Source organism: Hemitrygon akajei, chromosome 12, assembly GCF_048418815.1.
Source record: "Hemitrygon akajei chromosome 12, sHemAka1.3, whole genome shotgun sequence".
Taxonomy (NCBI): Eukaryota; Metazoa; Chordata; class Chondrichthyes; order Myliobatiformes; family Dasyatidae; genus Hemitrygon; species Hemitrygon akajei.
Window position 1 is genome coordinate 82,425,204 of NC_133135.1, and position 17,405 is coordinate 82,442,608.

A 17,405-nucleotide genomic window follows, 5' to 3' on the forward strand; every position below is an offset into this window, starting at 1 on the left:
GATTCATAATAGAACTTTATTTTCATACTGAATTAAAATTGACAAAGATAAATGAAGAGGCAAATTTCCAAAGGGTTACAATGATTTGAGTTGAACATTCTCGGCAATTAATCACATCCAAATACTTCGACAGGCATCTATTCATGCAGGAATATTGGCAGCAATTAATCCATATATGTCAAGGTTTTCCTGAACTATGCTTTCTTTTCAATATAAGACAAACTTGAGAGTGAATTTGAAAAGTTCATATGAACATTGAAAACCATAAATTCAGTAAATATCTTAACTGACCAGAATCTGTAAAAGTGTAACGCATCTAGTGTATAAGTTGTTATTTGCTTGGGCTTCCTGAAGTCTTCAGTTGAAGTTCAGTATTGATTGTCAATAGTTATTTAAAGAAGTCAAGAAAATGTTTTGCAGTGACTTCATAGCTCTGTACGGGGAAGGGAATTGCCTGTAATTGAGAATTTTTTGATTGAGGACACTCCTGCTGACAGTTTTTGGTACGGAGGGATAAAAGAGCTTTGGGAAAGTCACTCTTTTACGCAGCTTAAGAGATTCACTGTCTCTCTAACCTAAGAAATAGGAACAGGAAAGCTCTTACAAGTCTGTTCTGCCATTCAATAAGACCACTGTTGACCTGGTCACAAGAACAGGTTACAATAACACTTGGTAGATTACAAATACAACTTTTTAAATCACAGACAGATACATGGATGGGGAAGATTTTTAATATTATTGGCAAACCATGGCCAAATGGAACTAGCTTGGATGGGCTTGGACCAATTAAGATCAGGGGCCTGTTTTCATGCTCGATGACTCTAACTCAGTGGTCTTTGTCATCAGGGTCATTTTCCTGCTTTGATTTTTCTCAGTCCAAAAATATTTCCATTCCCACTCGAAATATACCTAATGTCTTGCATCACATGTTTCTCAATTAAGGGATTCAAAAAAACATACAGTTCTCTGATAACAAATCTTCCCTAGCTAAATGGCTCTCATATCTTAATGTTACTTTCCATACACACTTTTCACTGTGAAACATCCAACTCTCACCTGCACCATGAGTTTCCCTCTGAAGTTGTTATTTTGGTAAATCGGTTATTCCTTTACTTGGGATCGAGGCACTGGAGGGGAGTCCAGATGGGTTTGAAACCCTTGTCCATGATTATGGTTGGAAAGATGCAGTTGGTGAAGCTGGGATGTAAAGAACAACAATACATTTAGAAGATGGTTTCATTGTTCATCATGGTGGAAGGAATGCATGTTTAGGGTAGTGGATTTAGTACCTAGAAGCTGAGGTTTTCTGGTTCCAGCTGGTGGCCAAGTACCATTGGGGTTGCACAGATGTAGTTGTGGAGAATATTAAACTGATTTGTCTCCTCTAGATAATTAAAAGGTGGTGAGGCAGTTGTGAAAGGAGACCCAGTGTCTTACCTGCTTCTATGTCCATAGTATTTGGCTGTCTTGGTGGAGGCGATCTTTAAATAGAGCAATAGAGTGACAAAAACTCCCAAAGAAATAATGACTGGGGAAAAAAAATTCAAAGCAGAAATTTTTCATTTTCCATTTCTATTTCACATTTTGAGGGAGATTGCATTTCTCATTAGTAAGATCTCAGCTGCTATTTTGAAACTTTTAGAAATCATGACATTGTCAGATGAAGAGTGGATGTAATCCCACTCCTACCATTTGAGGAAAGGGAAGTACTGAGATGTTTGCATGGGGGAGGGGGGCATTATCCTGGTTAGTGCTGGGTTAGCGCCTGGGATTGAAAGCAAATTGGTTACAAATTATGTTCATTATTTTTCAGCTCTTAAGTGGAAATGTGCTCTTAACAGTTAGCAAGATTGAGTTTGGGAATATTGAGAGTTTAGGATTAGTGCTAGTGTGCCTTCCCCTCTTCACCCCTCCCTCCTGTCTGTCAGTTTTCTTTCTCTTCTTCCCATCTACCACACCCTAACTCCAACCCCTCCAGCATTCTGTATGCTGGCACCAGTGGAATAAAACATAGAGAAATTGTGTAGGAGATCATCTGAATCAGTTTTTCAAATAAATCTTGGCCATTTTATTATTATTCTACTTTGGTGTTACTGATATCAATGTGGTTTGCGTGTACTGTTGAAGTTATGCAGTTGCCATTCATGATGCCTGGAGCTGTTTCACTAGTGCACTGGGAGTGGATAGAAGTGATAGTATAATTGTCTATTCTAGTATTCACCAGTAAATCTGCCTAATGGCTAGGAGCTGGTCAGCACTATGCTATTTGTACTACCTTGTTCGTTAGGCACAAAAGCAAATTCTGCTTATCATTTGCTGGTTGTTTTTCATAAAATGCCCTTAAGCTCTTGGCTATTTGCATCTCAGTGATAGGTAAATATCAAGTATCTGGATTCATGATATGCAATTTTTATGCTATCTTTAATTATTGTCATGTTCCACAATTGTTTTTCCTTTTCATTTATGGCCTTGTATCTCTGCATTTGGAGTGTTGCATCTTGGTGGAACACACTGCTGCTAATTACTAGCTGCCAATGACTTGGGCTTGGACGTTGGGTCATGGGAATCAGGGTTTCTTATTTGCTTTCTGTTTGTTTCAGGTGAACTTTGTGCCTTCAAAAGTGGCATTTTCATTTACAGTGCCCAAGGCAATGGGGAGCAGTGACACTGATGTCCACATTCTTTTCCAGTGGGGGGGGGGGGGGAAGAGTGAACATATTTAACATGGAGATTTTAAGACTGTTTAATTCATTTATCCACAGGTTGCATCCATCTTACAGGGAGGGAGGAGATTTCATCTTAGAGATGATCTGTGGGCAGTGCACATTGAAGCCATTTGCGTAGAACTATGGGCTGTGCCTCAGCCAAGCATGTCTCTACTGTTCAAAACGAGGAGGAAGCGCAGAAGGGAAAGAACTACCAAAATGGCGATGTCATTGGGGGTATGTACTGAGGATGACTTGAGGGATATTTAACAGTTGCCTTGAATGTGTTAACCATTGACAGCTTAAGGCATAATTAGAACTGTTTACAACAAGAGCAGAATTAAAATAAGAGCTAAGATACCTGTGGGCAATTTAATGCAAAATTGTCGTGCTGGAGATGATGCATTTTGCTAATGTATAATGGCTCTGATCCATATTTGAAATGTTTCCCATGACTTTAGAGTCACTATAAAGCAGGTTAGAATTGATTTCTAAGGTTTGCAAATCTTTAATTTATCTGTTTTAACAACACATGAAAAATATATATTTAAAAACATGGCTCTTTGTGGCTCCTCTAGTAAAAGATGACAGCTGATTGTCATCTGTAACCGTGAGGGCTGCTGTGTAATACTTGAGATCAAGATTTAACCTCTTTCTAAATAGATAGTATAGCAAAATAGAATTATTCTATCCTTTCCTGTTGCTGGGAGTTATCCATTACTCATTTTAATAGTTTATTGGAGGCTGCATTTGATTTTATTGCTGAAGTTGTGCAATTCCTTCTGAAATCTGATCAGTTTGAGACAGTGTCAGTAAGCCTGGAGAATGAGCACTGATGGTACTGTGTGCACTGAGTGGGAGTGTCTTTCCCTAAACCTGATGTGCATTTGCTGTCAGTGGCTTGCAAAGTACTCACACTCAAATTGAAAATCAATGGTTACCTACTGAGCGCATGTAGTGTATTTATACGGAATGCGAAAGAAATGTATACGTAATTTTGAGGATTAGTTGATGGTATTAAAAGCTATTTGTTAAAAAAGAATATTATATGTAACACTCTAGCTTCTCTTATGAACCAATGTGATAACTATATTGGGATAAATCTGATTAAACTTCGCATTTGCATTATGCTGCTGAAACTACTATGATCTTAAAATTCACGTTCACATGAGGGGGGTGGTTTGGAAATTTGAAAGTCGTTGAATTCATGAAAACCAGCCAGAAGTGATTCTAATAATTCAAATCATGAAATCTTCCTTGCTCTGTATGAGTTCTTAAATATTTTTCAGATTTAGTTCCCACTAACTTTTGATCATACTGAAGCAGATACCTATTGCTGTTCCATATGCTTTGGCAGTAATATTTGAATCATTCTAAAACTTGATTGCAAAGCAAGAAAATATATTTAAATGTGCTGTGTACATTATCCCTTGTGGAACAGAATAAATTGGATGTGAGCTAGGTAATATAAAATTGTACGAGCTCAGAAAACATTGAGATTAATTGGATTAATTTGATTTTATTTTCTCACATGCAGTTTTTAGTTTCAAGTAGTGTATTGTAGGTGGTCTATTTCCTATTTGTTATTGCTTGGTGCAATGAAGTTTATATGAAGTTCATTTAGGAACCTTGACAAGACCTCCAAGTGTTCAAATTTATGGGTGGCAGCAATGTTGGTAAATCAGGTTCTTGGATTTGCCATATTTGGATCATTTGACTTGAAAGATATATTGCATTGTTTGCACTGTCATCTAATCTGAAGATGTGCAATAAAATAGAAAGTCTGTGAGTACCACATATTAAATCAACTACCGTACTGTAAATTTGGTATCTAAGTTAGGTTTGGGATAAAGATGTGCATTACATTCTTCAGTTTTTCTAAAAGCCCCATAAGAGATCAACCTTAGTCCAAAAATGCCTAAACTGAACTTCCCCATTTGAAATTTGATATTTTTTTTCAAGGTGCCTATTATTTTGAGGGACTAAATATTTTGATGGACCTGACTTTAGTACTTTTGTTCTACCTGAACCACAAAAGTAAAATTGGAAAAAAACTGTGTATCTGCTGAAGATCAGCTATGATGAAAACCAGTTAGATCAAACAAGAACAAAACAAGCTCAGTAAAATATCAAAGAAATGTCTTGGATATTATTACTGAGGCTGCTTACAGTGATGAAGGAATCTTTTTTTTTGCTAGAATGCAATATCCTTCTTTATTAATCTACTTCTGACTAAAATTCGAAGACACAAAATATGATGTCCTTGGCTATAGCATCATCAGACATTGCTTAGACAATTTTGACCAGGAGAAATCTCCATTTAACGTTGACAAATGTGGAGACTTTAACCTACAATGTCAGTCACGGAACTACAAAGCAAAATATTTCTGCAAGATTGAAAACTTATTGCTTAGAATGAATGCACAAATGCTCACAAAGCAGTAGATTATATGCTGCAAGATCTTGAACGTAATAAATTAATGACAGGTGTTTTTGGTGGTGGGGCTGAAGATGTGTCTCTACCAAAGGAGGTGTAAGTAACTCTTCTCCTCCACTAGTCTGCAGGCCACCTTTGGGCAAGGTGTAGCAATTGCTTAGCCCTCCCCTGATCAGGGTCACATGAAGCCACAGGAGGTGATGGACAATAATAGTATGAGCAGCTAGTGCATATCACCTCTTGGTTATGCGACCACTGACAGCAGGCAGACAACCTCTGGAGGCTATTGATTATGGCTGGGTAGGGAAACTGAAAAAGTTCTGGATGTATGCACAAAAAGGTGAGACGCTCATAGGTACTAATTTTTGTACACCTAGTGGGTGTTTGAAGGTGACAGATGGATTGGTACTCTTGAATGTGGATGGCCCACCAATTATGAAATCAGAAGTTAAAGCAGCGGTGGGAAAAATGAAAAAGAATATGACATTACGACCAGATGGCATTGCGATAGAAATTACTCAAACGCTGGAAGATTTCAGGAGTGAAAGATTGATGGATATGCTGAATAAAATGTATGATAGTGGGGAAATACCTGAGGAAATGGGCAAGTCAGTATTGCACAGCCAAATAAAACCCAGAAGAATTGAATGCAAGTCACACCGAATAATTAGCTTGAGTCATGTTGTGAGCCATCGTAACGAGAGCAGGAAAAGGCATGAAACAGGAGATCGCGCAAGAGCAGTGTGGTTTCATTAAAGATAATGGAATGCAAAATGCAATCTTCATCCTTCAAATGATTTGTGAGTGTGCTATAGAGGTGCAGAAAGATCATACCTATGTTTTATTGATTACACCCAAGCTTTTGATAAGGTAAGACCTAAAGAGCTGATGAGAATCCTTCAACACTTGGACATTGATGGGAAAGATGTCAGAATCATCAGAAATTTGTATTGGGAACAAAGAGCAAGAATAAGAATTGAAAACGTGATTAGTGATTTTGTACGGATTAAGAGGGGAGTCAGACAGGGTTGTGTTCTCTTTCCTGACCTATTCAACCTTTATAGTGAGATGATTCTAAGAGAAATTAGCAGTATGCCATGAATGATCATTGGTGGATACAATTTGAGCAACCTAAGTTACACAGACAGCCCAGTGCTGACAGCTACTTCTAAGAAATACTAGATAAAGTCTTCAAGGAAATTGCAAAGAGAGGATTGACCATCAACTGCAACAAGACCGAATAAATGGTTGTCACAAAAAAGAAATACAGAAATTGGAGCTTATTGGTCCTGGTTTTAATGCTGTGGTACCGTTTCCTGGATGGTAGCAGCTGGAACAGTTTGTAGTTGGGGTGACTCAGGTCCCCAGTGATCCCTCGTGCAGTTTTTATGCACCTGTCGCTGCAAATCTGTTTGGTGGGAAGTTCACATCCACAGATGTGCTGGGCTGTCTGCACCACTCACTGCAGAGTGAGGGAAGTACAGTTCTCATACCAGGCAGTGATCCAGCCAGTCAGGATGCTCTCAATTGTGCCCCTGTGGAATGTCCTTAGGATTTGGGGACTCATGCTGAACTTCTTCAACCATCTGAGGTGAAAGAGGCGCTGTTGTACTTTTTTCACCACACAGCTGGTATGTACAGACCAAGTGAGGTCCTCGGGGATGTGTATATCGAGGAACTTAAAGCTGTTTACCCTCTCAACCCCAGATCCATTGATGTCAATAGGGGTGAGCCTGTCTCTATTCCTCCTGTAGTCCAAACCAGCTCCTTTGTTTTTGTGACATTGAGGAAGAGGTGGTTTTCTTGAAGCCACTGTGTCAGGGTGATGACTTCTTCTCTGTAGGCTGCCTTATTATTATTTGAGGTAAGGCTAATCAATGTAGTATCATCTGCAAATTCAATTAGCAGACTGAACCTGTGGGTGGTGACAGAGTCATGGGAGTACAGAGAGTAAAGGAGGGGGCTTGAGACACAGCCCTGGGGGTCTCCTATGTTGAGGGTCAGAGGGGAAGAGGTGAGGGAGCCCATTCTTGCCGGCTGCTGGCGATCTGATAGGAGGTCCAGGATCCAGCTGCATAAGGCAGGGTGAAGGTCAAGGTCTCTGAGCTTCTTGTCAAGCCTGGAGAGAATTATGGTGTTGGATGTTGAACTGTCGTCCAAGAACAGCATTCTCACATAAGCATGTGTAAGGACGGTGTGTAGCGCTGTGGCTATTGTGTCATCTGTCGATGGGTTGTGTTGGTAGGTGAATTGTAGGGGGTCCAGTGTGGGTGATAGCAAGCTGTAGTTGTAGTCCTTGACGAGCCTCTCAAATCATTTGCTCATTATTGAGGTGAATGTGACAGGGCACCAGTTGTTCAGGCATGTTGCCTTGGTCTTTTTAGATACAGGGACAATGGTGGATGTTTGAAGCAAGAAGAGGGAGAGATTAAAAATGTCTGCAGACACACCAGTTGGGCTGCACACACTCTGAGTACCCGCTCTGGAACGTCGTCCAGCCCCACAGCCTTGTGGCAGTTCACTCACTTAGAACACCTGCCTACTTCAGCCTCTGAGATGACCAAGGTGCAGGTAGCATTGGCAGCATTGAATCGAGCGTAAGAAAGATTTAACTCATCTGGGAGAGAAGCAGCGATGTCGGCAGCTCCACTGCGTTTAGCTTTGAAGTCTGTGGTGGTGTGCAGACCTTGGCATAAGCTGCATGTGTTGTTGATGGAGAGTTGTGTCCGGATCTTGTCCCCGTATTGTCGTTTCGCTGCCTAGATGACATTATGTAGAACGTAGCTGCTTTACTTGAGTTCCTGTTGGTTACCGGTGGCGAAAGCTCTGTCTCACACGATAAGTGCAATGTGCACGGAACTATTAATTCAGGGTTTTCTGGTTTGGATGGACCCTGACTGATTTTTGGGGGACAATGTCCTCGATGCACTTCCGGATGAAGCTGGTGACCTCAGTCATCCTCATCATGAAAGATATTCCAGTTAACATCACCAAAGCATGAAATAGATATTCTTGTAGTGAGTTGTATCGTCTGTAATTGAACCAAGCCCTTTGCAAATGAATGTTTAAGCTGTATGACTGAGTGATAAAAATTTCATGTCTCTTTATTTGCTTGTCCTTCCCCATATCATAGCAGTAATGTTTACATTATCAAATTTAAGAGTGATGTGGGTAAAAATTTATTTAACATTTGTTTACAGTGGCAGAGCAGCATGACATTAAGCTAATTTGTAAATAATGGCAGTTTGAACATGAGGATTTGTTAACTGGGAGTATTTGCTTATTCACAATAAAACTATTTGTGGGTTTGTTTCTTTAGCACAATGTTCCCTGGCAGACCAAGGCTTCCTGCAGAACCTCCTGACTTGAGTGGTAAAACTTCATCCAAGTAATGCTTTGAGGGAAAAGGGAATAAAATGTTTGCAGCAAAATTGGCAAAGTTATTTTATCCCTACTGCTGCAAACAGTAAGCAATCTATTAATGTGACTTGTTAATCAGCGAGCACTCATTATGTTGGGAGTCATGGAAAGTTCATGGGGTTTGCATGGCAAACCATCCCAATTTGTTAGAAACAAAGGTGAAATGCATGCAAGGGTCAGATTTTAAATAAAAAGCTGCAAAGTGTTGTCTGGATTTTAAGGAAAAATAAATGAGATTAGTTATGATTTATTTGGTGTAGGAGTTGAACTCAACAGACCAACTAATGTCCATGTCTGCTCCTGATAGTTGTCAAGTACCTACTCAAATCCAAACCCTCATCTTTCAAATTAGTCATAGGCTGGACAAGAGATAACAATTATAAGGTGAAATAATAATTAATAGTTAATGACCCAGATTAACATTTTTCATTTAAAATCTTGATTTTCAAAGTACGAGTAATATCCTAAAATTTGGCGTTGTCATAGTGAAACAATGATTCATTGAGTATTGCAAAAATCAGAGCTGCAGTTGTTTCCTGTGTTCTGTTCACTGACAAAGAACTACAGTATGGGAGCTCTTTTGTAGATCAAAATTATGCTTTCATGCATACCATCTGTCACACCTCAGATGCTAGCTATGGAAATAATTATTACAGTTATTTTGAAACATTGATTATGCTTTGTTTTTGAAAGGCAAAATCTGATCTGATATGCAGACATTGGGGAAACCTTCCAGCTCCATTGACAGCAGATGCTTAATTAATCAACTCACTCAACACAGGCAAAATCTTCAGCCATTATGAAATAGCACAGTTAACATTTAGAAAATAAGCTTTATATTGAATGAATTCTCAAGGATTCTGCACTTGGTACAATAACTTAATTTATGAATTCCTGAGTATGAATATCCTTCCCATTTCTAATGCACAGAATGGTCAGATACAGATAAACTGCAAACCAGAACTTTGATAATCAAAATGCAAGTTTGATTAAGACATGACATTTTAGGAATACTTTGCATCTGCAAGAGAGAGCTGATCAGAGCCGGTCAAGCTGCAAATGATCTTAAATGTATAAGAGTCCATGGTAAATCAGCTTGCCCAATGCGGAAACAAACACAATGAAATCATCTGCCCACTGATGTTCGAGAAATTTTTTTTTACACTGACTGTAGACAGATTAAAATTAAGTGTTCTATCTTTCTCAATATTCATATTAAGGCCAGACTGTTCAACTATCAGTTAGTCTGTTTGTATTTAGTTGCAGAAGCAGAAACCAATTACTAGGGGTCATACTAGATGAAGATGGATAAATAAAGAGTGATAGGGGCCGCAATAGTTAGCGCGACAGACAGGAGATTCTGTAACTGCAAAAGAAATGCCAGGATGGTCTATTGCCTCCTGGCTGCCAACGTCAGAGATGTCTTGAAGTGGCAGTGGAACATCGTCAATGAGGAGAGTGAAATACCAGTGGTCATGGTGCACGTTGGTACCCATAGTATTAGTAGAAGAAGGGGTAAAGGACATTGAGTATACTAATCTGTTTTAATCCCTGTGTCACATGCTAGTGAGGGTAGAAATTGAAAGATAGCCTCGATCGGGGGGAGGGGGGGTCCCAACCTCTTTTATGCTGTGGACCTCTACCATTAACCGAGGGGTACATGAACCCCTAGCATAGATGAATGTGAAGTAGGGATTCAAGTTTTGGGATCATTGGGATCTCTTCGGGGGTATGGGTTACGTGTACTTGAACTAGATGGGTATCAATATCCTGGCTGGGAGATTTGCTACTACTACTCAGGAATGTTTAACCTAGAATATCAGGGGTGTTGGATCTGAGCAGTTGAGTGGTTGATGAGAAATTGGGAGATAATGCTGTAACCTTTGAGAATAAATGTATTCATCAGGAGCAATATGGAGAGGAAACACAATTGGTTTAAACTGCATTAATTTCAGTGCAAGAGCTTGGCAGGTTAGGTGGATGAACTTGGGGCGTTGATTGTCTCTGATGACTGGCCTATCACTGCCATTACAGAAATGTGGCTGAGGGAGGGGCAGCACTGGCAGCTCTGTTCCAGGTTACAGATGCTACAGGTTTTACAGAGTTGCAGGTAAGTTGTTGTGATGAAAACAAACTTAACAGTGGTCCTTGGAGAAGATGTTCTCAGGGGATCATTCAGTAAGGCCATTTGGGTAGAAATATAAAGGAGTTGTCACTCAGTGATTATTATAAGGCCCCAATAGTCAGCGAGGATTGGAGGAGCAGATACATAGAGAACGTGCAGCTAGTTGTAAACATAGTAGTTCAAAGATCACGTTTATTAGCAAAGTAGGTGTATCATATACCACTTTGAGGTTCATCTTGCAGGCAGCCACAAAACAAAGAATCAGAAGAGGATCCATGAAAACCCCATAAGAAAAACTGACAAACTCCAAATGTTAACCTTCATGTGAAAGGCTTGGACTGAGTGGACTTTGTGAAATGTATCCAACAAAGATTTATTTATCAATTGCAAGAAGGACCAACAAAAGAGGTACGGCACTGGACCTCCTCTTGGCAAATGGTGATAGTGTCTGTTGGTGAGTACCTTGTGTGCATTCATCATAGTCTCTTAGTTTCAAGTAAGCTATGGAGAAAAATATAGTTGGTTCACAAGTTCAGTTTCTGAACAGAGGCAGAGCTAATTTTGGAGCCATTAGGTGGGATCTTGCAGAGAAAGGAGTGTCTGTCATGTGGGAGGCCTTTAGAAGTCTGATCTCCTGAGCTTGGCCTGGATGTTTCTGTTTGGGTGGAGGTCAAGGCTGGCAGGTTTAGGGAAACCTGGCGGATGATATTGAGGCTCTGGTTAAGAAAAAGAGGGAGGCACATGCTGCACGTAACCAATTGGGAAGGTGAATCTCTTAATGGCTACAAGAGCTGTAGGAGTTCATTTAAAAGAGAAGTTCAAGTAGAAAGAGGATATGAGAAGGATTTGGCAGGCAAAATGAAGCAAAATTTAAAAAGATTCTGCAGGTATATTAGAAGGGTTACCAGTGAGAGAATCGATCTCCTTAATGACCATCTTGGCAATGTCTGAGGAACCAAACAAAGTTTATTTATATTATTTATTTAGTATTGCAGTGCAGAATAAATCCTCTGGCTCTTCGAGCTGCACACCTAAGCAACCCTGAAATAACCCTAGCCTAATCACAGGACAGTTTACAATGACCAGTTAACCTATCTGGTCTGTCTTTGGACTGTGTGAGAAACCAGAGCGTGCAGGGAAGAACCACGTATTCCACAAGGAGAACATACTTGTTACAATAATCCCTCTAATTTGTCATGACCAGTGTGCTCAAAAATCTTGTGCTGTGCAATTTTTTGCCCAGTGACACTGAATTTTTAAGTGGAAGTAAACCTGAAGCTATTATGAGGATAATAAACTATCAAATCCAGTTTGTTGTTTATTGTTTAAAAGAAATAAAATAACTGTCAATAAAAGCTTTGTTTTCTTCTGAGTTTGATCATTTTTGCTTTTGGTCATCTGCACCCTCACAAGACATACGGCAGGCCTATAGCAGGCAATGAAGGATTTTCTCTCTGGAGCTTTTGCACACCGTCCATATGCGATTTGCTTGCTGAATGACACTTTAAAAAGTCAAAACACAAAAATACAACTGCAGATGCTGTGGATCAAAGAATACGTACACAACGCTGGAAGAACTCAGCAGGTCAGGCAGCATCCGTGAGAAAAGAATAGCCAACGTTTCCGGCCGAGACCCTTCATCAGGAATGGGGGGGAAGAGAGGGCCGAAGCCCAGTAATAGAGATAGGGGAGGGGGTAGGGCCTAGAGGTGCCAGGCGGAAAACCAATCAGAGGAAAGATAAAGGGGGAGGGGGAGGGGATAAGCATGAAAGAACTGTAGAGATAAAGAAGCAGAAAGTTGAAAGGGGAGAGAGTCAGAGAGGGACCTGGGATAGAGGAAGGGGGAGGGGGAGAGAATTAGTGGAAATTGGAGAATTCAATGTTCATACCACCAGGCTGGAGGCTACCCAGATGGTAGATGAGGTGTTGCTCCTCCAACCTGAATTTGGCCTCATCATGGCAGTAGAGGAGGCCATGTATGGACATATCTAGATGGGAATGAGAGGCAGAGTTGAAGTGGGTCGCAAACGGGAGGTCCTGTCTATTGTGACGGACGGAGCGTAGGTGCTCGACGAAGCAGTCCCCCAATCTGCGTCGGGTCTCGCCGATGTAGAGGAGGCCGCACCGGATGCAATAGACGACTCCAGCAGACTCGCAGGTGAAGTGTTGCCTCACCTGGAAGGACTGTCTGGGGCCCGGAATGGTGGTAAGGAGGGAGGTGTGGGGACAGGTGTAACATTTGCGCTTTCAGGGATAAGTGTCGGGTGGGAGTTCTGTGGGGAGGGAAGTGTGGACCAGGTAGCCGCAGAGGGAACGATCCCTGCGAAAAGCTGAGGGGTAGGGAGGGAAAGATGTGCTTGGTGGTGGGGTCTTGTTGAAGGTGGTGGAAGTTGTGGAGGATAATGTGTTGGATCCGGAGGCTGGTGTGGTGGTAGGTGTGGACAAGGGGATCCCTGTCCCTGTTGTGGTGACGGGAGGATGGGTTAAGGGCTGAAGTGCAGGAAGTGGAGGAGATGCGGGTGAGGGCATCTTTGATGACGCCAGAAGGGAAACCACAATCCTGAAAGAAAGAGGACATTTGATAAGTCCTGGAATGGAAAGCCTCATCCTGGGAGCAGATGCGGCTGAGACAGAGGAACTGGGAATAGGGAATGGCATTTTTGCATCGGGCAGGGTGGGAAGAGGTATAGTCAAGATAGTTACGGGAGTCAGTGGGTTTGCAGAAGATGTCAGTGGATAGTCTATCTCCAGAGATGGAGACCGAGAGATCAAGAAAGGAGAGAGAAGTGTCTGAGATGGACCAAGTGAATTTAAGGGCTGGGTGAAAGTTAGAGGCAAAGTTGATGAAATTGACAAGCTCAGCATGGGTGTTGGAAGCAGCACCAATGTAGCAGAGGAAAAGTTGGGGAGTGGTGCCAGTATAGATTTGGAGCATAGACTGTTCCACATAACCCACAAAGAGGCAGGCATAGCTGGAGCCCATGCGAGTGCCCATGGCTACGCCCTTGATCTGGAGAAAGTGGGAAGAACCAAAGGAGAAGTTATTAAGCGTTAGAACAAGCTCCGCCAACCGGAGGAGTGTGGTGGTGCTGGGGAACTGGTGGGGTCTGTTATCCAAAAAGTCAAGTTTCCAAATATCACTCCACATCTTCCTGCTTGCAAATTCTCCCGCAACAGCATCACGGCAGTACTCACAGATAACACCAGTTTCTGTATTCTACATAAATTGTTTCCTGCAGCGTCACGTTCCTGACCTCATGAGCTTTTGATGTGGCAATAGTTACTGTTTCATTGAGCCATTCTGCTTTCAACAAACTAGCAGTTCTTTTGCTCTTCGTGCCCTTTGCTGCTTTAGAATTTGACAGTGCATCAATAATTTCTTCAAGAAAAATTGTATAAATAAGTCAGGTGTAAAATCTACAGAGAAATCATTGCAAATTCCACGTTGTCAATGCCGTCTGCATCGGAAACTGGAAAAGGAAATGTGATGGTGTACAATCATGAAATATACTTAACATGCCAACGAGGTAGAGGGTGACAACCTTTCGTGCACAGTTTAAATTCCTTTGTGTACTAGTAGCACAGATGTGTGTTTGCGTGCACACACCATGGAGGGAACATTGCTTAGAGATGACAACGGAATTGAATGCCGAACTCCAATATACCGAGCTGTAATCGTGTCGCATAAACTGCTATGCTGCCATGGCACACAAGTGGATAAAGTCTTTATAACGAATGATTTTCTTCAGTTTTTACGGTTTGGGGGGTGGTAGAAAACAATGGAAGTTAAATGTTGTAAAAGAGTAGTAGTTGAGGTGGGCACATTAGCAACACTTAAAAACTATTTAGATAAATACATGGATAGGAGAGGTTTAGGGGCTGTGAGCCAAGCATGAACAGATGGGACTAATTGCTAGGCAATGCAGTCAGCATGGACAACTGGACCAAAGGCTCTGTGTGCTGGGCAGTGTGACTCTTGACTCTATTTGTGCATTTTAGAATGTGGTGTTGGATTCAGTAGGGGGATTTGTGAGAACACATGTCTATGAATAAGTGATTAAACCTTCAATCAGCCCTGAAGTAGCCCTCACATCTCCTCTTGTGGTTTCCACGCAGATGACCTTTTCTATCCATAGATTTTCAGACGTACAAAATTTGGCATCAGTGACAAGAAGGCATGCAATTTTGGCAACGGGACTGCATGACGTGTCTTGTGTCTGGTCCACGCACACACATGCACATATACACAGAACCCAGGAGCAAATTTCCATAAGTACGCAACTTGTGCATAGAAGCCCTCGTAGTGAAGGTTGTCTGAGATTAAATTCCTTCAAATCGGTGGGGGGGGGGGTGAAAAAAAAAGTTGTGCTGCCAGATTTCAAATTCATTTTTTCAAAAAAGTGTATTTGGATAGTAACTGGGGGTGGGGGGGAGGTAAAATTAAACTGAGGAAGAGCTTTTATCCTTCCTTTATGCTTGGAAGAAGCGCATAGATATTTGAGTGGTCTCTCTCTCTTCTTCTACTGCGATCCTGCTGACCTTGTTCAGAGCATAGTGAGTAGTTGTGCCATGAGACACTGCCAGCTGTTCTGCTCCAGTTGGTGAAGTTCAACATGTTTCTATTTAAAATCTGAAATATTATGGCCTGTTCAGATCCCCTTGCCAAACTACTGGTTGCTTCATGGGGAAATTCATTACGATTTATTGAAACATAATGCGCGTTTCCTGATTTTCCTGTCTGCTACTGGTTCAAGGCAATTATCTAAGTTTGATAAACAATGGAATCAAAATTGGCTTTGACTTCAAAACTAGTTTGAGCTGCTGTACCAGTTTTCAAGTCAGTTACCATTTGGAGATGCATTTAAAGGTATAGTGTAGTCACCAAACTATTCATCAGTGAAAGTGCCCACCTAAGATATGTTTAATCAAAAGAAAATACAAAATGCTTGCAATCCATGCAAGGCCTGCTCTAATTGATCTACATATCTTTTGCAATTCCGATTAGTGATCTTCTCTTTGTTTCTGTTTAAGATTACCGGTGCTGAGGTTGTCAAATCTACAGAGCTTACTTGAGAGCTTAATTTGCATAACACTTAAATATCATTTTATAAGAGTGTTCTCAAATTTCTGATTGAATAATCAAATGTGCAGAGGCTTGAAGGTTGTCAGCTTTCATCTGCATATCATTCAAAGCCTGAACAAAATGAGGAAGTAAATTCGACTCTGAGTATCACAGCTTTGACTCTAATTTGGCAACCTCTTTATTGGCTGAACATAAAACATCCAAACAGAAATGAGTAGATTTAAGGAAATGAAATAAAACTGGATTAAACAGTCTCTTTGATACTGTTCGGTTGCTTACAGGAAATAGATAACTTTTCTGCAATTTTGCACCAGATTGGTCCAGCATATGAAAGACTAAGGTAAATTAACCTTGTATATGAGGGTGCGCTAGGGTGCTTATAGTCTTAGATGTGGGCATGTGTGTGTGTCTATTATATATAATACAAGATCTCCATTGACTTTTGGGAATCTGCTCCCTCACCCACTGGTAAGGCACATTCAGGATGGGGTTGAGAACGTTGAGTCCTCATGCTGGGAACACATCCGTGCCCTGTGTGCAGTATTACTCAATCCTCCCAAACCCAACCCCACCACACTTCAGGTACTCATATCCTCCATCTGCACTTCCCACAGAATACAGGCCTCAGGACACAACTCAGACTAAAGGGTCGTCTCTTTCTTCAGCTGGAGGTTCATGAATCTGTGTAGTTTGTTGCCGCAGAGGGCTGGGAAGGCCAAGTCTCTGGGTATATAAGACAGAGGTCAATAAGTTTTTGACTGGTAAAAGGCTAAGAGCCATGGAGAGAAGACAGGAGAAAACCTGTAAAAAAAAAATCAGCCATGATTGAATGGCAGAGCAGGCTATATTGGCCCAGTGGTCTAATTCTGTTCATGTATCTTAGTCTAATGGCTTCATTACCCATCTCCAAATCTATAAAACAAGCAAGTCATTATTCCTGAGGGTTTGCCTAAGAAAAGAAGGAAGAAAGCCAAGAGTGTTGTTCTGGAAGAGGTTGAAGAGAAGACGTAAATAATGTGTACCTATTTGGCATATTGTTATTAGCTCTTTGACCTGCACAAACACTGAAGAGCTTCAAAGTTGCTTTTTTATTGTGTATGCCAAGCATTATAAAGTTAGACAAGCAACAGAAGAGTAAATAGCTTATTTGTTGGTTCTTACTGGAAGAACTATGAGCTGTGTTGAAAGTATTATAACTCATTTTATAAATATCTCATATGAGTAGTTTTTGACCATTATAAAATCGCCATTTTAAAGGGAAACTCGGTCCCTGAACACTGTTTGAAATTAAATGTTTGTCCACAGTGCATCTTAAACCCAAGTAATCAATGAGGAACTGCCACAAACTAAATCAAATGCGTGGATGAAATAATTAACAATGACAGGTAACTGTTTCAAAGATGCATTGAAGTTATAAATCAGCTCAGTGCATTTATCTGATGGCATAAGGATCTGTTCTGACCTCTACCTTGCAGAAGGTAGGCAGTGCAAATAGAAAATCTGGATGGAGGAGAAAATAGGCAAGATTGTTCATTGCAACACATGCAAAGTGCTGGAGCAACTCAGCAGGTCAGACAGCATTGTTCACTGTCTTAAATTGAAGTGGATTGTAATTAGTACTTTGCCGACCTATTG

The 17,405-nt window shown here is 41.0% G+C and overlaps 1 protein-coding gene across 3 annotated transcripts in view; it reads left to right on the plus strand.

Annotated features, from left to right (window-relative positions):
• The window catches only part of LOC140737267 (uncharacterized protein C1orf21-like), a 202,113-nt gene that overhangs the window by 72,049 nt on the left and 112,659 nt on the right, over positions 1–17,405 (plus strand). For all 3 annotated transcript variants that reach the window (XM_073063612.1, XM_073063614.1, XM_073063613.1), the window contains exon 3: positions 2,763–2,942. In XM_073063612.1, coding sequence (XP_072919713.1) covers positions 2,849–2,942 — 94 coding nt within the window. In that variant the 5' untranslated portion in view covers positions 2,763–2,848. The remainder of the gene's footprint in view (positions 1–2,762; positions 2,943–17,405) is intronic.